We start from the raw sequence: 23132 nt of genomic DNA, 5'->3' as shown, positions 1-23132 counted from the left end.
TAATACCACATTTATTTCACAGCTTTAATTTTTTTTTTTACTATTCTGTTATATTCAAATGGATTGGGAGTTGATATCACTCGGATTCAGACCAAAGCACAAGAATTAGCTGGCTAAAAGTCCCCGTAAATAAATAACTACGTAGGCCTATTTATATTTATTGCCTCATTTATTTATTTCAGGATTTATTTCACCGCCATATTTATTTATTATTATGTATTTTTTTATTTAATATTAAATTGAATGGCATTCCATTCAAAACATCTTGCTATGATTTTAAGGAATGTCAATAATTCATCCATCTACTGGGCTGAGATGTTATAACCTAGAAATGATAACTGGTGGCATGAAATCAACAAACTGCAGCAACGATTCACATTTCTAAGATCAAAAATCACGTTAAAATTCACATAATACAAGTGAGTTTTAACAGCAGTGACTGAATGTATTGCATGACTTACATCATGTGTCATGTGTTAGACTGCTGTCACAACACCAGGAGGCACTCTGTCCTCTCTCTGATGCTGAACTGCTGACGATCATAAAAAGATTTACACACAGTTCACACGGTTGCAGTAAGTTGTGTTTAATTGTGTAAGAAGTAGCCCGTTGTAATAATGAAAAAATAGTGCTTGTTGAAAATCCCCCACACAGTTCAACGTCTCGTGTCCTTCATGTTATTATTATTGTTATTATTATTATCATCAGTGCTCCACATTCAGCATGTGTCAGCAGATCTACATTACATAGTATATATATATATATATATATATATGAGACATCTGAGGTGAGAGCCGTCCACTGACTCGTCTCAACAGCTACACATGCACACACACACGTCCACACACACAGACACACACACACACACACACACACACACACACAGGCGAGGCGACGTTACACACAGCAGCATGACACAGAGTTGAGTTGAGGCATTCTGCTAAATGCGACAGTGGAGGCAGATTGATGTTTGACAGAATGCATGTACATCAGGAGAGAACAGTGAGAGGTTTTTTTTGGTGCACGCAATATTAAATTAAGGACATAAACTTGATTTGGATAAAACAAACAAACGCACCGCGGCCGGTCGAATTTGCATTTCCATAACAAATAGCCACAGTTTGCATTTGACTCTCAAGAAAACACTTTACATTCTACACGAAACAAAGCAACCTCACGACTCGTCATCGGGTTATTAAAACAAATCGCTGCATTTCAAATAAGAAGAATAAATAAGACACGTCGTAGCATCTGCACAGTGTAAAAACAATATTTTGGTTTAAATAAGAAATAAGATCAGCAGCTTTTGACAGCCGTGTTACACGTTTAAATAGCATTACATTAACATCGTGAGGACGATTCTCAGTCATTTATTTCTTTATCATTGATAATAAAAAGCAACATCTAGTCCCTCACAAGTATTACAGAAGAACAGAGGACAAACTTTCAAACTGTGGCACATTAACAGAGAGAATGGCAGTGCTTAGAGTCTATTAAGAGCTTCAGAGAAAAACAAAATGCGAAACCTTCAAATTAGTTTTCAAATATCTTGAAAGACTAAAAGATTGGCAGATCTCAGCAGTATCTGATGCATGGAACTGGCTTAAAACACAATAATGCCCAAAAGATGAGTTTAATGAGTCTTCCTCTTGTCGGACCGGTCCTGTTGCGGCTGGATCAGGAGTCTTCGTTGTTCTCCTCCACAGCTTTGTCACACAGCTCATGAAGAACGGGAGTCAGGATTGCTTTGAGTGTCGAGTATAAAGACTCGTTCTTCTCTGAGGCAGCGTCGATCTGGAGAGCAAAGAGAAAAAACTAAATTCCTGCATGCAAAACACATCTTAATATATTCAATATACACCGTTAAAGGGATAGTTGAGGTGTTTTTGAAGTGGGGATGTATGTGTGTATCTAGTGTATTACCTACAGTAGATGATGGTCCGGTTTAGAGAAACAGACAGGAGTTACCGCACAGGAGTAAAGTAATGTACTGCTGTGGACGGGGGCAGCAGTAAAACGGATTTTAGACACCTAAAACAATCAATACCAGTTTAAGTGAACGCTATAATTAGAATATTTTCATTCCTTTATCCATCTATGCTCTCTTCAAAGCCACCAGACTCCATTGAAAAAATCTGTAATTTAACCTCACAGAACGCGGGAGTTGCTGGTCCGTTGCCGCCGCCGCCTCGATCAGTTAGTTAGTTTGTGTTATTGTGTGACCAGTAGAGCAGCAACTCTGTTCGCTAAAATTACTGTTTTTTTTCAATGGAGTCTGGTTGCTTTGGCGAGAGCAGAGATAACAGCTTCAGTTCCCCGTTGGAAACACAGACTGTATCGCTGTCTCATGGCGAGGTAAACCGCTGAAAATATTCTAAATATGGTGTGCACTTAAACTGATATTGATTCTTTTTGGTGGGCCGTACTTTTAGGTGTGTAAAATATGTTTTTACACAGCAGTACATTACTTTGCTCCCGTGCGGTAACTCCTGTCTGCTTCTCCAAACTGGGGGCGTGGCTATGGTGACTATGGAGAAGTACCTCATACATCCCCACTGAGAAACACACAAAAACTATCTCTTTAACTCTCTGAACCCCAAAAACCTGCCAGCGGGTTAGGACAGCTCATTTTCTTAAAAAAAATTTAAAAAATCATCAGAGCCAGAAACTGTAAAACAAAACTTATTGTTGGATTTTAAAATTTCCGATAGTCCTTGAATGAATCATGTGTGATGAACACTTCCATCAGAAAAAAACAAAAACAAATCTAAGCTAAAAAAAGTGAGAAGTAGAATAGTTATCAAAGAATTTCTTTTATGTTTTGTGGCATTATTACTGTCTTCTACTGCACACAAGACATTTCTGAGTTGTTCTGTTGTTTCCATAGAGGTGCAGGACTATTGTATTATAAACACCCTGAAACTGCTCGTGGTTCAGAGGGTTAATTCTATATCTCTGGTTGATACTCACCTTAGTAAACACTTTTATTGTTTGGTTGAGAAAACTGGTCTCCACCTCTTCAGGCATTGGCAGCAGATGAGCAGCACAGTCGAGGATACACAGCAGAGTGAGTCTGTGTCCCTGCAGCGGGGAGGATAAGGACGGACGATACCATCAGATATTACACGGCGACATTTCCACATTACTATTAAAGGCTATAACAGCATCACATAAATAATATGTCTAATGACAAGCCAAGTGATGGCCTTGTAGTTAAGTAGTGACCAACAGCCTATATTAGTTACTCCGGACAGTCATATAGATGACATGGTTAGGATGATTGCATATTACTGCTGCACAAGAAATTACAGATACAAATACATTTTTGCCCTGCACTGATCAAATGCTGGCCAAAATTTTCCCAAGCCTTACTGCGGCCCCTTTATCCAAACTGCACACTATACAGCAACTCTGTGTTTGGAGTATCTAGTGCAAATGACAGAATTAAGTTGAATTAAAAATGTCAGAATGCAGATTAAAATGGTTCAGTGTCGTCCCACAACTGTGAACGGAGTCAACTCTGTCACTGGCTGTGAAATAAAGACATGAAATAATCCCATCTTTTATATTTTACAGTTGTTCTGAACTGGCATCTCGTTGATTCTGACAAACGCTTTCATTTTCTGTATTACAAAATTGTAAAAATTTGTAGACATGGAAGTGCATCTCTCCAGGAAATGCTGCCTTTAAGACACCAACAATGAAAACAGGATTTACATTTTGCACATAAACTGGATTATAATTTGGTTTACAGTGTTACTGGAACAAAGCCGTTAGACAGTGTCAGTGTGTCTGTTATTACTGACAGTGACGCTGTGGAAGATGTTCAAACCCGGCTACCTTTTCCAGCGAGTCGAGGGCGTTCTGTGGGTTTACGTTCTTCTCGCTGAGGGATTTCACATCCTCGCCGCTGATGACTGGATCCTTGAGCTGCTCCAGCCACGACCACATCAGACCGGACAGGACCAGAGGATCTCTCTCCAGACACAGCCGCTCCCACGCTCCCTCTCTGGAGTTCAGCTCTGTCTGCACGTCACAACAAAGAGCACCACTGAAATCAAGTGTCAAAACAAATGCAGGTTTACATGGTACATGTGAGAGTATTTGAAGAGGTACACTACCTGCCACATTGAGACCTTGGAGGTGAAGTCCTTGTCTATCAGGTCCATGGCCAGAGCTCTGGCCACCAGCAGGTTTCTGTTCTCTGGGGAGAGCTCCGACTGGAGGGTGATGAAGGGAACGTCGTCTCTGTGAGCTCCGCCCGCTGACGCATCCACATCTGGCTGCTGCTCGCGGGTCACCAGTTTGCTCTTGTTCGATAAGGCCGACAGCGTGGCGTCACAGTGACATCGTCTTCTCTGCTCGGACAGGTCTAAAGACAAACTCTGATGCCCCTTACGTAGCTGCTTCTTCAATAAGGGGGATCCCTTGTCTTCGGTGTTGTGGTCCTGAGGAGAGAGGTCATACAATGTGGGAGGGAAACAGGCTGTAAGGCTGCTGTGAGAAAGGGAATGTTTGTTCAGGCAGGGGATCAGTTTGTTGCTCTTCAGATCTTCTAAATGGTGCAGCCGCGGTCCCAGTTTGTCCAGGACAGAATCGCTGTAACTGAGTCTCCTGTTGTTGGACAGGAAGGACTTCAGATGGCTTTCTGCATGCTGCTCCGACCACAGCTCATCCAGCTCATTATCACTGGCGAGAGGTTGATCGTGACGAGATCTGGACTGCAGAGCAGGCGGGCTGAGAGGATGAGATGGAGGAACAGGGATCCCCTTCACTCTCATCTCCTTCCCCAGCTGCTGCAGGGCCTGCTGGGACACAGTCTTCTCCACCTCGGCCGTCAGGTCGGGGATCTCCAGCCACTCCTCCTCGATCACCACCTGTCGGTTGGCCGCGATGTCGACGAGGAGCCGGCACACCAGCTGGACGATCTTTGGCACGTTCTTCATCTGTCGGGCCTCGTAGCCGTGCAGCAGGTGGCGCTGCCGGGTGAGGTACTGGGACAAGGTGACGGCGCTCGCTTTGGGTTCCGCACAGGAGAAGACGCTTCGGAGGGGAACCAGGAACTGGGCGAACTCCCTGACGCACAGCAGCTGGCCTCGGGTCTGGATGGAGTTGGGTCTCTTGGCTCGCACAAACAGGATGGCCTGGTCGGCGCTCATCCGGGACGTGAACACCAAGTAACAAGCCAACAACACACCTAAACACAAAATACAAAGCTGATATTTAACCAGAACAAATGAGGATTTAAGATATGCGCCAAATTGCCGGTGTTACAAACCTGTTCTTCCAAGACCGGCATGGCAGTGGACGGCCATTTTCCCCTCTTGGACAGCGAATGACATGACTTTCACCATGTCAAGGATTGTAGTCAGAGATGCCACACCATAATCCTTCCACCCAAAGTTGTAGTAATAAACTGAAATAGAGACAAAAGCATCCAGAGCTGATCGCTACAGTGACTCAGGTGCTTATTCAGACATGAGGTGACGTGTTAAATTGTCAAAATGCAGCTGATGCTGTGATGAGGTGACTTGGGTAGAGATCTCAGGAGAGCTTGTTAGGAAGAGGAAGCAAGAACCTCCAAAGACATCACAAATGTGGAGTCCCTTGGTAGTTACTTGTTTACTAGGGATCACATCACGTTCCGGATGTTGGCAAAACACAAAACACTGATGGTCTGAGGACAATTATAAATCTACTTTAGTCCCTCACCTATAATACCTGCTGCTGCTACTCATTCTCATGTAGAACGCTAAAACACAAATGAAATGTCTTCCATTAGAGACATTTTCTACCACTACTGTCTAGTCGTGCTGTCTCCTCTTCATCTTGTACAAATGTGGAAAGAGCTCTACTCTTCATCGGGGATGGGTTGTACCACTTCAGAGTAGGGATGCACCGATACCACTTTTTTCAGACCAAGTACAAGTACTTACATTTGGGTACTCTCCGATACCGAGTACCGATACGAGTACTTCTCTGTGCCAAAAGACCCTCGTTAACAGCCAGCTGGAGGGTGTGAGCGACACACGGCAGGCTGGGGAGTCTCACATACGAGGCGGTGCGCCGCGACACAGTTTATAAACGCTACAAATCCTCAAGACTCAATCAGTGGGCTACCTCCAGGTCTGAAGCTCCTTAAACCTTCATCCTGTCTACCAGCCAGCAGGGGGCGACTCCTCTGGTTCTATAGAAGTCTATGAGAAAATGAGCCTACTTCTCTCTTGATTTATGACCTCAGTAAACATTGTAAACATGAGTTTATGGTCTCAATCTCTAGTTTCAAGTCTTCTTCAATACAGCATGATGTTCATTTAGTTAATGATGGTCCCATTTAGAGTCAGATAGACCATAAAGCAGGGGATGCTTTAGGGCGGGGCTACCTGCTGATTGACAGGTCGCTACCACGCCGTTGTCCGGTCTGGGAGTTGTCCATGTTTTCATCTTACAACTTTAACTCTTTCAGTGTTTTCACTTCATCAAAGTAAATTAGAATATTTCGGCACATATTTCAGAATAAAAGCTTTGTGTTAACAAATGAAGGAATTCTGTCCACAGAAAAAAATGCTTGAGGGCTTTTATTTTGAAATGACAGCAGGAAGTATTGATTTAAAAATAAGTCTTTACTTTTTTTTCATCTCCGTAATATTTTCTACAGATACAGACATGTAAACTGTAGTAATGTTGCTGGTATGATGTGAATATACAGTCAATAGATCACTTTCACTGTCTGTTGCTGCTGTGAGACGCGCAGCATGCGTCACGCGGGCTGTTTGACTAAACCAAGATGGCGACGGTCAAAATGCAGAACTCGAGACTTCAAAACGGCAGTCCACAAACTAACGGGAGACGTCACGGTGACTACGTCTACTTCTTATATACAGTCTATGGACCCAAGCAAAGTTCTCATGTTTTGCTCGCCACCGGCTGATTAAAGTGAAGTTAGCGACAACTTCCACCCAGGCTCACTTTATGTGGACTGACACTTGGCTGAAACCCGTCACTTCTTTACACATAAATCCAGGATTTAGTTTACATGTTAAGTCCTTCTTAGAGGCTTCAGTGTTTATATTGTTGATTTCTGTGTGATTAGACGTGACTGGAGGTGTTTCCTAGCAACCGATTTACATATTGGTGAAGGCTCTACTAGCTGAGACCTTCCTTAGTGATAGTAGCTACTAAGTATATAAATCCATGATTTAGTATTAACGACAGACAGAAACCTGATTGAGATGCATGTTATCCAGATGTGGAGAAGGTGTGAATGTGAGTTTATTGGTCTGTGTTTAGGGAGTCTTCAGTATGTGTTGGTGAGGGCGGATATATAGAGACTCACCGCCGGCCTCCATGAAGGTTTCAGGTCGATAGGTGAACCCGCTCTCCTGCTCCAGCGGGTTGCCACAGCTGGCGTGTTCTCCGGGTCGCTGCAGGTTAATGATCGTCTTCAAACCAAACCTGAGCACAGCAACAGGTCGACACGTCAGCGTCAACACGACACGACACATTACAGCACAGAGACAACCTCAGCTTCACTGTTAATCACAATGTTAATAAAGAATCAAATAAATCAAATAGTAATGAGGTGTGAAAGAAGGAGACTACTGTACCTTTGGAACTGTTCAATTATATTATATTTCTCTATTATTTCAGTAGAAGGCCTTGCCATAGCTAGCAAGTTGTCAGTAATCCTGTAAGTGGAGAATATGACACATTAGGGGGAGTTGTTGTTATATACAGCAAAAATCATAAAAAATAATGGTGAATTAGGACTTTTTAGCAAGTTAAACACAACTTTAAAGACCCTTGAAGGGGACATATCGTACTCATTTTCAGTTTGGTAGTTGTATTTGGGGTTTTTACTAGAACATGTTTACCTACTTTAAAGGTCCCATATTGTAAAAAGTGAGATTTTCATGTCTTTTATATTATAAAGCAGGTTTAAGTTCTATATAAATACTGTGAAAGTATCAAAACACTCAATCCATGGAAAAATACACACAGCCCCGTATTCAGAAATTGTGCGTTTGAAACAAGCCGTCAGGGTTTCTGTCCATTTGTGATGTCACAAATCTACAATATTTAGACCATTTTAAACGTAAACATACTAAATGTGTCCCAGTTTATTTCCTGTTGCAGTGGATGTGAATGACATCAACTGACAGGATGTAAACATGGACACAAACTGTTGCCTAGCAACGCAATTCCGTTGCCATTCCGTTGAAATGCACTAAAACGGAGTGTTTTAGGCAGAGGGTAAATACAGGTATATTCAGTCAGATAGTATGAGGAAAATAATGTGTTTTTTGAACATTACAGCATGTAAACATGTTCTAGTAGAAACACAAAATACAAGTATGAACCTGAAAATGAGCTGATATGGGACCTTTAATGTTTAAAAAACACATTATTTGTCTCATCCTGACTGTATGAATATACCTGTATTCTCCGTCTGTCTGAAACGCTCTGTTTTAGCATCTGTCTCTTTAAGAAGTCTGGTCTGCTCTGATTGGCTTGTGAGACAAATATGGTGCACCTTTACAAATTTATATCTCAAGCTGTGGACGGTATATTCTAATGCAGGGGTACCCCACCTATTTTCCAATTCTAATAAAACAAACAATAACAATAAAAATATAATTCACAGGGACAAGAAGCAAATTATTACAACTTTTTTTCTCGGTAAGTTATGACTTAATTCTCGTAATATTAATACTTTTTTCTTGTAAAGTTATGTATGTTTTTTCCCTCAATGTGGCCCTAATACTCCGTAGTACATTGTCTCTTTGGCCCTCACTGCATTAGACTTATATTCTATATACTTAGACTATAAACTGTGTTACCTTCATCACAATGATCACATGTTTTGCAGCTCCAGACAGATTATTATTTTTAATTTTTTTGCCTAAAATGATTCTTTTGATTTTAAAGGTTGCTGACCCCTGTGCTAGACTTTCTGACGGGACGTCGTGAGGCGTCCCAGAAGCGGCGTCGGTTGTCGTGTACTATGACACACTACACCAGATAAAACGATCAACTGTCGAACACGACACTCATTTATCGTTCCCGATCCGAGTCAACGCCCTACGACGGCCGTGTCGGGCTATAATCTGGCTGATATTGTGTAGTCTGAACCGGACATAAGGGGGGGTCCGGACCTCAGGTTGGGAACCACTGTTTTAATGAGCCTGCGTGTGACATAGCAAGGGGAGCCAGATCTGATTGGCTTGTTGAATCACGTTTTCTGATCTAGACAGCCCACAAAAAACTGACTGGGTCGTCTTATTTCACAGTTTGTGGGTTTGTAGACGCTCCAGATACCCAGATGGATGGACATACTGATGAACTGAAACTAAAGCTCTCACTCAATGATTCCATTTTAAAAACAGATCAGAGTGCAAAACAAAAAGCAGAACAAATATATTGGCTTTTCCTGTAACTATTGATGTGGACTTCAGTGACCCCACACTGACCGAGCGCAGCACTGACAGGGAAAGTACATGAAACACTGAGGGCCGGAGGAAAGACTGGCCGACGTACCAGGACGAGTAGAGTCCTTTGACGGCTTGCTCCTCATCACTCCAGCGAGAGGGGTTCTCATATTTACAGGCTTTCCCTCCGCAGGCCATGGAGCACTGCATGTGACCCGGGATCACGTGCCTCAGGGTCTCCCCCATCTTGGTGTACTTTGCTGTAGGGACCCTCGCGTTGGATGCTGGGAAAAAAACACAAAAAACAACAATTTGACAATACTTTCCTTGCAGCTGAAGTCATCAAATCACTAGTTATGTCTTCGGTGCGGTTACATCTCCTGTTCTTGCGTTCAACGGGAGGCTGAGGCTGGTTCCCGCTGATGGCCACCATGACTCTGTTGAAGGAGGAGGAGAGCGTCTCCACGGCAGAGCTGCGTCTGCGCTGCAGGACCTTCAGCAGGACGTCCGAGGACGAGTGCCTGCGGTTGTGCCTCCTCGCGCTACCCGTCATCTCCACGGCTAAGGAGTGGCGTCCCTGGTGCGGCTGCATCCTACAGTGTGAGCTGTGCTGCTGCTGCTGCCTGCACTGCGCTGAGCATCTCTACACTAAACAAAAGCTCCCAGCTCAGCAGCCCTGCGCCCGTCACGGTCAATCATCACACAACAATCACCCGTTGGCAAAGAGAAGCAAATGCAACCCATCAGTTCATCGGCAGCATTTGAAGTGTCACCATGACAACCATCTCCAAAGTCGTCAGTGGGAGGTGGACGGGGGCGAATGTTGGACACACACAAATTACACACACCGATAAACACACACACACAGATCTGAGGCAGGCGGCTTGTTAATGAAAAGAGGAAAACGCCGCACATCTGCTGGTGTTCAGTACGGTGGCCCTGAAGTGCAAAACACAACAACAAAAGAGAATAAAGTTCTGTGATATGTCATTGTGTTCTGCTCTTCAGGGTCATGCACACACAGCACGTATGACTGTTAACACTGAAACACCTTTTTCTGCTTTGGATTTCATCAACAGTGGCCAATGGGTTTACGTACCACTAAATGTCTAGAGCTGCAACTAACGATAACTAAGATGACGTCCTCTGGAGGAGCCAAAGTGTGTATTTAGCCTGTCGTTATTATTATTATTTGTTTAGGCTGCACACGTTCTTTTGGTTAACATCACTTCTGGTAATCGGCACTGGGGTTGTGGTTTCACCTATTTGTACCTGTTCACTTGGACTGCAGGAGTCAGACAAAGAGGGTGAGATAGCCTTGGATATTTTCTGTTGACCGTCACTTCACTTCACATACTTTAGTTATTCCAGTTAGCCTACGTTAGTGTTTGTAATTCCTTTCATTTAATAAACAGTAAAAACGCATCCAGACTTTTTTTGGATCGAGACTGGAGAGGGGCTAAAGAGCCGTATGTGGCTCTGGAGCAGCAGGTTGCTGACCCCTGACCTAACCTAACCTAATAGTCTAGAAAATGCCAATAATCAATATGCTTATTGAAAGTTTCCCAAAATTAAACTGATTACGAATGAAACTAAAAAAGGCAAGGATATCCTCACATTAAAGCTGGATTGTTTCATGGAGCACATATATTTTAAAATATCACGCCTATTGTCTTCTACTACTAACAATAACTATTAAGCTTAATGTTAATAAAAACATTTATTACTGTTTACTTGAATATCAGTAACAGTGGGATAAATTGCATCCACTGGTTTAAGACTAATGACATCGTGCATGAAGCCTCTCAACCATTCAGCAGCCAGTCCGTCCGTCCGTCCGTCCACCATCAGACTGAAGCCAGAAGGTGAATCAATGATGCTGCTGCTCTCAGTGTGTGGGAGCAGCAGGCTGACTGACGACCAGCAGAGATGACTGAGAGCTGCAGCAGCAGAACGCGTTAGATGACTGACACAGAATAAATTACACTGAAAATCAGTTTCTTTTCTTTTCTACCTGTTTCTACTTCTCTTCTTGAACTGGTTTATTATCTAGTCTTACAATCAGGACCAGAGGATGAATATTGGAACATTTCATAACGCTCACAGGAGGATAATCCAGAACTCAATATTTCACAGGGGAAATATATTCGGTGGTAATAACTGAGAAATGGATTCATATTCAGAGAACATCACATAAATGTACTGAAGAAGAAAAACGGCTAAATCACAGTCTGAATTTTGTACCCAGGTTTAACACTACGTAACCTACAGTATGTGTATAAAAACAGACAAGGAACTTTATCATGTGCTTTATAATGGAATAATTTTTAGGTTGTTGCTTTTCAGTTATATGATATAGAGGCCTTTGTGATCAGGTTTTCTTTTTCCCTTTGTTTTTATTGAGTCAAATAATTAAAAACAGTTAACATAATAATTAACAGTTGTCTACAGATTTATTCTGTATTTTGTTTCTTCATCCATTAAAGTTACTACGAGGAACTTTCATTTTGTCTCGATTCTGGTTGTTTGTCCGAGCACCAGAGTCCCTTTAGAAAACCTCTCATTTTATTGCAGCAGGGTTTGAAAGTTTGCCCCGCTTAGTCCTGGTTCTGGTTCTCCCGTGCCTCCCTTCCTTCCAGTGAGCCCAGCAATACGGCATGGGCCTCCAGCAGCGTGGTGTCGGCGTGGATGACGAGCATTAAGAATAACTAAATATTAAATAGCCAATCTTCTCGCTGATGGTCTTGTTTACTTTTATAGGTCATATAGAGACATCAGTATTAAATTGATACGGTTTCATATCCATTTAAAAGTTCCTCATAGTAACTTTAAGTTTAAAGATTCAGCTCAGACTGCATCATAAAGAAATTAATTATTGAATAGAATAGAATTAAAAAATAAACTTGCCTTATAAATACCTATCAGGTTAGCCAATACTGACATGTTTATGTCTTTTAAAGAGACGTGATCTGTCACATCCATGACGACAAGTGTCTTATTCATGAATCACTACTAACCAACATCAATAACAAAAAGACACTGGTATTTTCTTTTATTGATGTAAATGGAGTGGATGGGTGTTTCTTAACCTGTAAAGTTATCATCAGCATCAATCCTTGACAGATAATAGATTTAGATCCACTTTACAGTAAACCTAATATCCAGCTACATAAATAACAAATCTTCTCATAACAAATAAATCACGTGTTGTGTTTGTGTTGCAGAGCTTTCTTACCTGTCTCCATCTCCGTGCTGATGTCTCCACTGCCAGCGTCACCCGCGGAGTAAGGCAGGTCACTCAGTATGCTGACACCAGCTGCCATGGCAGGGGCTGAAACGTGGGAATAAACATTGTGTGTCAAAGGCAGATGAACAAAATAGGAAACAGCTCACGAGCAGGAGCTTTGGTTGTGCTGATAACGCAGACGGTAAGAAGGTGCACACACAAATGAGATATGAGGAGCGTGAGCGGCGTTGCCTGGCAAGATGACCCAGGGGAGAGAGAGGGGGGAGAGAGGGAAATGTGCAAAGTGAGCCACCATGTCGGCAGCTCGTGTGTCAGTCTGACCACGGCACCTCTGGGAGCAGGTGGGCCGGGCCTGGGGACAACGGTGGGAGCACAGCTGAGATCCACGGTGCCGAGTTACAAACCACACTGTCGTCAGCAGCACCCACGCGGGGCGGCGAGGGATGAGCATCATCACACTCAGCTACAACCACATCTCAATAGTAACCAGTTAGAATACTTTACACTAACTCCTCCTGTTTCATTGGGCTGATGCCACACTCATCTATTATTCAAGCCAACACATCCACCTGCTATTGTGTAATACCTCTTGACTTGCACATCTGATTTATGTAGCCTGATATCAGCGTTGTTGTGTCACAGAGATCTCCCAGTGTGTCAGTTTAACTCCGGGGACCAACCGTCTCTCACGTTACAGCCGAAGCTCTAATGGGCCTCATCACTTGTGCTAACTGGTGTTGCAGGAGTGAAACTCTGCACCTTTATACAGCTCCTCACTGTGGTTCATTAACAATTGAGCAGGGTCGCTGCACTGCACATGCTGACTTTTTGATGGGCGAATGATTCCATGACCTTTGCTTTTTCCTTCCTTTTTGATAAAGTCGATTAGGACGGCTTGATCAAAGAATAAAGAGTGTATATACTGTACATATATTAGGGCTGTCAAAGTTAACACAATAATAACACATTAACGCAAATTAGTTTTAACGCCACTCATTTCTTTAACGCATTAACACAACTTGTGATTTTTAGGTTGTAGTTCAGCTCAGTTTTAAAGCTAGAGTGAAGATACTGGTATCATATGAAACTAAAAAACCTGATGAATCCATCGGTACCAACCATGTCATACCAGCTGGTCGCGAAGGAAAAACTGACCATTAGTCGCAATCAACTATGGACATAGGCTGTCAATCGATTAAAATATCTAATCGCGATTAATCACACATTTCTATCTGTTCTAAATGAACCTTAAAGGGAGATTTGTCAAGTATTTAATCCTCTTATCAACATGGGAGTGGACAAATATGCTGCTTTATGCAAATGTATATATATATTTATTATTGTAAATCAATTATCAACACAAAACAATGACAGATATTGATCCAGAAACCCTCACAGGTACTGCATTTAGCATAAAACAATATGCTCCAATCATAACATGGCAAACTGCAGCCCAACAGACAACAACAGCTGTCAGTGTGTCAGTGTGCTGACTTGACTATGACTTGCCCCAAACTGCATGTGATTATCATAAAGTGGGCATGTCTGTAAAGGGGAGACTCGTGGGTACCCATAGAACCTATTTACATTCACTGATCTGGAGGTCAGAGGTCAAGGGACCCCTTTGAACATGGCCATGACAGTTTTTCCTCACCAAAATTTAGCGTAAGTTTGGAGCGTTATTTAACCTCCTTCACTACAAGCTGGTATGACATGGTTGGTACCGATGGATTCATCAGGTTTTCTAGTTTCATACGATACCAGGATCTTCACTCTAGCTTTTAAACGGCCATATATTCTTTGAGGTCTTGTGTAGACATTTACTGATTCATCAAACAACCTGAAAATAAGTATTTTTGTACATAATGCAAGGACAGTGGTTTATATTATTTAAGGGCCCATATCTAAAGAATAGACTGTGTATACTTTGTCTGGGTTAGAGCTTTATCTGCTAATCATTGTTTCTCTGTAAAAAGGTGAGAAATTGTGATTGAAAAACATCTTTTGCAGCGTCAGAGAAGGTCACATGTACAGACGTAGGCAAAGTTGTTGGTAACGTTCCGTTAAAGAGAGAAAAACCCACAATGGTCACTGAAATAACTTGAAACTGACAAAAGTAATAATAAATAAAAATTCACTGAAAATTAACTAATGAAAATCAGATATTGTTTTTGAATTATGGTTCAACAGAATCATTTAAAAAAACAAACTAATGAAACTGGCCTGGACAAAAATAATGGTACCCTTAACTTAATATTTTGTTGCACAACCTTTTGAGGCAATCACTGCAATCAAGTGATTTCTGTAACTCTCAATGAGACTTCTGCACCTGTCGACAGGTATGTTGGCCCACTCCTCGTGAGCAAACTGCTCCAGCTGTCTCAGGTTTGAAGGGTGCCTTCTCCAGACTGCATGTTTCAGCTCCTTCCACAGATGTTCAATAGGATTTAGATCAGGGCTCATAGAAGGCCACTTCAGAATAGTCCAATGTTTAGTTCTTAGCCATTCTTGGGTGTTTTTAGCTGTGTTTTGGGTCATTATCCTGTTTGAGGACCCATGACCTGCAACTGAGACCAAGCTTTCTGACACTGGGCAGCACATTTCGCTCCAGAATGCCTTGATAGTCTTGAAATTTCATTGCACCCTGCACAGATTCAAGACACCCTGTGCCAGATGCAACAAAGCAGCCCCATAACATAACCGAGCCTCGTCCATGTTTCACATTAGGTACAGTGTTCTTTTCTTTGGATGCTTCATCTCTTCGTCTGTGAACATAGAGCTGATGTGACTTGCCAAAAAGCTCCAGTTTTGTCTCATCTGTCCAAAAGACATTCTCCCAGAAGCTTTGTGGCTTGTCAATATGCATTTTGGAAAATTCCAGTCTCGCTTTTTTATGATTTGGTGTCCTCCTCGGTTGTCTTCCATTAAGTCCACTTTGGCTCAAACAGTGACGGATGGTGCGATCTGACACTGATGTACCTTGACCTTGGAGTTCACCTCTAATCTCTTTGGAAGTTGTTCTGGGCTCTTTGGTTACCATTCGTATTATCCGTCTCTTCGATTTGTCATCAATGTTCCTCTTGCGGCCACGTCCAGGGAGGTTGGCTACAGTCCCATGGACCTTAAACTTCTGAATAATATGTGCAGCTGTAGTCACAGGAACGTCAAGCTGCTTGGAGATGGTCTTATAGCCTTTACCTTTAACATGAAGGTCTATAATGTTCTTTCTGATCTCCTGAGACAACTCTCTCCTTAGCTTTCTGTGGTCCATGTTTAGTGTGGTACACACCATGATGCCAAACAGCACAGTGACTACTTTTCACCCTTTAAATAGGCAGACTGACTGATTACAAGTTTGAAGACACCTGTGATGCTAATTACAGGACACACCTTAGTTTAATATGTCCCTATGGTCACATAATTTTTGTCTAGGCCAGTTTCATTAGTTTGTTTTTTAAAATGATTCTGTTGAACCACAATTCAAAAGCAACAGCTGATTTTCATTAGTTAATTTTCAGTAAATTTTTATTTATTATTACTTTTGTCAGTTTCAAGTTATTTCAGTGACCATTGTGGGTTTTTCTCTCTTTAACGGAACGTTACCAACAACTTTGCCTACGTCTGTATGTCACTATGCCACTCCTGTTAAGAGTAAAGCTTCTGTAGTCGATGAATATTGATGGTGTAAAGTTAGAGGCTGTCTTTTTCCATCAGCAGCTGTTTTTGGACTTCTTTCTTACTGTAATCCACACTTCTTGTTACAAACTAATATGGCACCAAACCCTAGTATGACACCGGTTGAACTGCTTCCAACATTACGGCCCGGAAAGAAGCCTATCCAATCCGCCGTGAGCAGTCTGTCCCGCTGGAGCCCGACACCACTTGGCATTGTTTATAGGAAGCTCTTGATAACAAGCAGGTGAATGAGAAGGTGCTCTTCGTGACAAATGTGACGTAAGTGCATCAAATATTAACAATTATATGAAACTGAGCTAATATAGAGGCTACAAATAAATCTCTTCACTCTCTGCCACTGATCAGGAACAAATGAACCAAAACACTTCACACATTTGTGGTGGATCCATACGCTGGTGTCCAGTGGGACGCCGGCGTGTTGGTGGACATGAGAGAGATGGTGTGAATGTCTCTCAGTGATGCTGCTGATGAGAGTGGGATGTGAGAGTCATTTCCACTGAGTGTGTTAATAAAGAAATATGGCCCAACGAGATGGTGCTCCTCACACCGTGTTTAATCTAAACGTGTCTGAACTACAGATAGGGTTGCAAATTTCTGGGAATATTCAAGGAGGAAACTTCCCATAGGAATTAACAGGAAATAGCAGTTATTTTTCTCAGGCTGTATTTACCATGTCATATGCAGATAGAAACAAACCTTTTACAACATCATAAACAGACATAATCCATTCATTTGCCAAATAAATCCAATAATTTGTCAAATACATACAATATAAAATGTGCCATGGGGTGAGTTAGCTAGCTAGCAAGTTAACTAATGGGGGAAAAGTACTCTGGCATTTCGAGCCGACAACGTGGGCTGTGTGAAAACTTAAGGTTTAAAGTGAACAACTAATATATAAAAGAAATGTTTCATAATAAAGAATGAATGGAAATACATGAATTAAAACTCCTCAATTAGCAATAACATGCTCAATCAAGCTACATCCCACATGATAACAGCTAGCTAGCAAAAGAAGGTATTAACAAGTTATATAAACTGTGAACTTTGAATTATTTTTTTTCCACAAAAATTTGTCTCCATTTCAGTGCATGTGTGGGAATGATAGGGGCAAATCATAAGTATCAAATAACCCATTTTATTATAGGAAGTAATGTAAAAAGGTGACAAACTGTAATATGAGTAGTAGTAGTAGTAAAATTTAGTAGGTTGCGTCCAAAATTCCACACCAGCATGCTATTTAGTACGCTGAAACAGTATGTGAGATATTTTAGTATGTCCCTGAGGGGGCTGGGAAATTTAAAGACTGAAGAGAAATATTTGGTAAGTAATATTTAGAAAAATACATTATGTTAAAAACACAGCTTAATACTCTGTTTACAGGACATTTGTGCAAAATGTCTTGAGTTTCAGTCGTGGATTTTCCTCAGTAAAAGACGGCAAGCTGCACAGAGGATACGAGTTACAGGCCAGTAACTACGTGTTCTCAATAGTTAACCAAGTGACCACAGCAAACTACATTCCTGTCTACATCTCTGCATATATATAGATTTTTAGTACTTCTCATTATTACATGGTACATTCCTGTTTACACCTCTGTTTACATATTTTACTTCTCATCATGCATATACATACTACATCCTGTTTATATTCTGTTTTCCCCTCTGGAATACTGTCTTCAACAAAATAACATAATTATATTTACATTACTATAATATACTTACTTATGTGTATATTTATTTTAACTGCACTATTTTATGTCTTAGATTATCATTTTGCTTTTACATTTACTTGTGTTATTTCCCGTTTTATATATACGTATTTTATGAGCATTGATGAAGGAACCTGAGAGACTAAAGACATTTTCACTGGCAATGACTTTGCTTTGCTGGAATCGACAAATGACAAAGAAAAGAACCTTGAAACTTGAGTTCAGTGAACAGTGAGCAGTAAGATGAGAGTTTAACATCATCACTGACTCACTGATAAAGGACACTATAGTAGCCTATAGGATTCAGACAGTAAATATGATGCACTACTTAGTAAATAGAGCTCTGACTTGTCATGACAGGAAGATGTACAGGTGTAATTTAATGACATTATTCATGGTTACTATGATTTAAAGTGTGCCAGGCCTGGTGCTGATGGAGAAGAGCCATCATTAATGTTATTACACCTGTGCTTTTCTTATGACAAAGGTCTGTCTCTGCCATGATACAGGCCTGTTATCCATGTTACACATCTTTGATACAGGACTTCATCTGCTCATTCAAGTGACATGATGATGATGATGATATTTTTGAGAGTTACAAGTTCTTTTAACATGGTCATGGAGCATATATATATATATACTGTATATTAGTATTGTGCCTATGCAGAGGGTAGTTTAGTTTATTTATTGACTACACTGAGGGCGTTTTATATTTTATTTATTTATTTATTGTGTTGAGTTGAATGTGATACTTAATTTGTACTGTAATTACCTTGTGCCTTTTCTACCTTTATTCTTTTCTTAAAGCTGACTCTAGCTGGTGTAAACTACAATTCACATGTTCTTATGTGACAATGGCAAATAAGACTCTTGAATCTTGATGAAGTGAAGAACACACAAGAGACACAAGAGCAATATGTCTCTTATACACTAATATGAGAGCCATTTAAAAGCACTAATAGCACCGGACACATCCTACATCACACAGTACCGTTAGAGTCTGCACTAATAGCACCGGACACGTCCTACATCACACAGTACCGTTAGAGTCTGCACTAGTAGCACCGGACACGTCCTACATCACACAGTACCGTTAGAGTCTGCACTAATAGCACCGGACACGTCCTACATCACACAGTACCGCTAGAGTCTGCACTAGTAGCACCGGACGCGTCCTACATCACACAGTACCGCTAGAGTCTGCACTAGTAGCACCGGACGCGTCCTACATCACACAGTACCGCTAGAGTCTGCACTAGTAGCACCGGACGCGTCCTACATCACACAGTACCGCTAGAGTCTGCACTAGTAGCACCGGACACGTCCTACATCACACAGTACCGTTAGAGTCTGCACTAATAGCACCGGACACGTCCTACATCACACAGTACCGCTAGAGTCTGCACTAATAGCACCGGACACGTCCTACATCACACAGTACCGTTAGAGTCTGCACTAATAGCACCGGACACATCCTTCATCACACAGTACCGTTAGAGTCTGCACTAATAGCACCGGACACGTCCTACATCACACAGTACCGTTAGAGTCTGCACTAATAGCACCGGACACGTCCTACATCACACAGTACCGTTAGAGTCTGCACTAATAGCACTGGACACGTCCTACATCACACAGTACCGCTAGAGTCTGCACTAATAGCACTGGACACGTCCTACATCACACAGTACCGTTAGAGTCTGCACTAATAGCACTGGACACGTCCTACATCACACAGTACCGTTAGAGTCTGCACTAATAGCACTGGACACGTCCTACATCACACAGTACCGCTAGAGTCTGCACTAATAGCACCGGACACGTCCTTCATCACACAGTACCGTTAGAGTCTGCACTAATAGCACCGGACACGTCCTACATCACACAGTACCGTTAGAGTCTGCACTAATAGCACTGGACACGTCCTACATCACACAGTACCGCTAGAGTCTGCACTAATAGCACCGGACACGTCCTACATCACACCGGACACGTCCTACATCACACAGTACCGTTAGAGTCTGCACTAATAGCACTGGACACGTCCTACATCACACAGTACCGCTAGAGTCTGCACTAGTAGCACTGGACACGTCCTACATCACACAGTACCGTACCGCTAGAGTCTGCACTAATAGCACTGGACACGTCCTACATCACACAGTACCGTACCGCTAGAGTCTGCACTAGTAGCACCGGACGCGTCCTACATCACACAGTACCGCTAGAGTCTGCACTAGTAGCACCGGACGCGTCCTACATCACACAGTACCGCTAGAGTCTGCACTAGTAGCACCGGACGCGTCCTACATCACACAGTACCGCTAGAGTCTGCACTAGTAGCACCGGACACGTCCTACATCACACAGTACCGTTAGAGTCTGCACTAATAGCACCGGACACGTCCTACATCACACAGTACCGCTAGAGTCTGCACTAATAGCACCGGACACGTCCTACATCACACAGTACCGTTAGAGTCTGCACTAATAGCACCGGACACATCCTTCATCACACAGTACCGTTAGAGTCTGCACTAATAGCACCGGACACGTCCTACATCACACAGTACCGTTAGAGTCTGCACTAATAGCACCGGACACGTCCTACATCACACAGTACCGTTAGAGTCTGCACTAATAGCACTGGACACGTCCTACATCACACAGTACCGCTAGAGTCTGCACTAATAGCACTGGACACGTCCTACATCACACAGTACCGTTAGAGTCTGCACTAATAGCACTGGACACGTCCTACATCACACAGTACCGTTAGAGTCTGCACTAATAGCACTGGACACGTCCTACATCACACAGTACCGCTAGAGTCTGCACTAATAGCACCGGACACGTCCTTCATCACACAGTACCGTTAGAGTCTGCACTAATAGCACCGGACACGTCCTACATCACACAGTACCGTTAGAGTCTGCACTAATAGCACTGGACACGTCCTACATCACACAGTACCGCTAGAGTCTGCACTAATAGCACCGGACACGTCCTACATCACACCGGACACGTCCTACATCACACAGTACCGTTAGAGTCTGCACTAATAGCACTGGACACGTCCTACATCACACAGTACCGCTAGAGTCTGCACTAATAGCACTGGACACGTCCTACATCACACAGTACCGCTAGAGTCTGCACTAGTAGCACTGGACACGTCCTACATCACACAGTACCGTACCGCTAGAGTCTGCACTAATAGCACCGGACACGTCCTACATCACACAGTACCGTTAGAGTCTGCACTAATAGCACCGGACGCGTCCTACATCACACAGTACCGCTAGAGTCTGCACTAATAGCACCGGACACGTCCTACATCACACAGTACCGTTAGAGTCTGCACTAATAGCACCGGACGCGTCCTACATCACACCGGACCGTTAGAGTCTGCACTAATAGCACCGGACGCGTCCTACATCACACCGGACCGTTAGAGTCTGCACTAGTAGCACCGGACACGTCCTACATCACACCGGACCGTTAGAGTCTGCACTAGTAGCACCGGACACGTCCTACATCACACAGTACCGTTAGAGTCTGGTGGTGCTGATGCTGAACACCTAGCTGATGCTAATGCTAATGCTAGCCGCTTCGTTAGCTTCCTGTGTTATATTAACGGTAGTTAGCATAGTTAGCTTAGCATAGCGGCTAGTGAAGGCCTCACTCACGGGTCTCCCGTCGTCTCGGTTCCGGTTCGGTCTTTATAGTATCTGATGTAGTAGATTCATCTCTGTGAGTCCTTGTTGGTTGTATTTCTGCCGGGTAGAACACCGGGATGTTTCTCTAACAGCATCTTCTGCTCCGCTAGGTGCAGCTAGCTCTCCAGCTAGCTCACCAGCTAACTACCCTAGCAACCTGACGTGTTGTCACGGAGCACGTCCAGCTACGTCATCACGGTACACGTCACCACAGACCGAGCTCAGAGAGCATCCTTTATTTATTGATTGTATTATGGTGGTAGTTTGGATACATTATTATAGAGAAAAATACTGTTTTTGTATGTACATTTTTAAAAAGATATATATAAATAATACAAACTAAATAAAACACATTGGTTTACTACCTCATTTCATTTTATTTTAAAGAAAAATTGTAACTTGCACAATTTTCTAATATATAGTATGTCATTGTTATTCTATGTTAATATTTTATATTTTCTAAGCTAATTGTAGTAGTCTAGTTTTTATTGTATTATGGTGCGTTTATTTATTGATTGTATTATGGTGGTTGTTTAGATACTTTATTATAGAGAAAAATACTGGTTTTGTAAGTTTAAAAATTTTAAAAGATAATAATAATAAATGATAATAATAAATAAATAAATGATAAAACACTGCATTCTGTTTTAGTCCTGTAATAATCTTGCACATGTGAAATTTTACTCATTTTACTACCTCATTTAATTTTATTTTAAAGAAAAATTGTAACTTGCACACTTTTCTAATATATAGTATTTCATTGCACACTTTGCTGCTGTATATAGTATATTATTGTTAGTCTATGTTCATATTTTATATTTTCTAAGCTTGTAGTAGTCTGGTATATTTATTAGTGTATTCTAATATATTCTTTATATTTTGTATACTATAGATATTATCTCTAGTGTTGATATGTATCTATATATAAAAAAACTCATTGTATATAAAAATTGTATAATACTTTTCTATCTATCTATTTTTTTATTTTTATGTCCATACTTTTGTTTTCCGTTCTTTTGTTAAAATAAATGAATGAATAAATAAATAAAATAATAATAATAACAACAACAACAACAACAACAACAACAACAACAACAACAACAACAACAATAATAATAATAAAAAATTTCATTTAAAAAAATATATTGTAAGTCTTTCACGGACTGAGTCTCTGGCTCTTGAGTTTATAATGACACTATATATATATATATATATATATATATATATATATATATATATTTTTTTTATGCAATTGGTTCTTTACCCTCAATAGACGTAGTTTACTTGTGTGTTCAAGTTTCAAGATTCTTTATTTGTCATTTGTCAATTCCA

At 41.7% G+C, this 23132-nt stretch overlaps 1 protein-coding gene across 2 annotated transcripts; it reads right to left on the bottom strand.

Annotated features, from left to right (window-relative positions):
• Positions 1-565: 565 nt before the first annotated feature.
• Positions 566-22000, bottom strand: ptpdc1a (protein tyrosine phosphatase domain containing 1a). Of its 2 annotated transcripts, XM_074631475.1 has the most exons (10): positions 21771-22000; positions 12664-12759; positions 9538-9712; positions 7608-7688; positions 7337-7455; positions 5279-5416; positions 4122-5197; positions 3841-4026; positions 2971-3081; positions 566-1794 (listed from the first exon to the last, which is right to left on the bottom strand). In XM_074631475.1, the coding sequence occupies exons 2-10, from the start codon at positions 12749-12751 to the stop codon at positions 1678-1680; spliced, it is 2091 nt and encodes a 696-aa protein (XP_074487576.1). In that variant the 5' UTR covers positions 12752-12759; positions 21771-22000; the 3' UTR covers positions 566-1677. The 2 variants fall into 2 exon arrangements, with proteins under 2 accessions (XP_074487576.1, XP_074487532.1); XM_074631431.1 differs by lacking the exons at positions 12664-12759; positions 21771-22000 and adding an exon at positions 9804-10186.
• Between the last annotated feature and the right edge of the window lie 1132 nt (positions 22001-23132).

The sequence above is a fragment of the Sebastes fasciatus genome, chromosome 1 (genome assembly GCF_043250625.1).
Source record: "Sebastes fasciatus isolate fSebFas1 chromosome 1, fSebFas1.pri, whole genome shotgun sequence".
NCBI lineage: Eukaryota > Metazoa > Chordata > Actinopteri > Perciformes > Sebastidae > Sebastes > Sebastes fasciatus.
Note: the sequence above shows the minus strand (reverse complement) of the source record. Positions and strands in the feature narration are given on the sequence as shown.

Excerpts from the sequence above, each read along its gene's own strand:
- ptpdc1a (XM_074631431.1), bottom strand. The coding sequence starts at position 10,020 with ATGCAGCCGCACCAGGGACGCCACTCCTTAGCCGTGGAGATGACGGGT. Across the intron at positions 7,456-7,607 it reads ATAATTGAACAGTTCCAAAG|GTTTGGTTTGAAGACGATCA; the intron begins GTACAGTAGTCT and ends TGCTGTGCTCAG. Across the intron at positions 3,082-3,840 it reads CCCTCGACTCGCTGGAAAAG|GGACACAGACTCACTCTGCT; the intron begins GTAGCCGGGTTT and ends TCCCCGCTGCAG.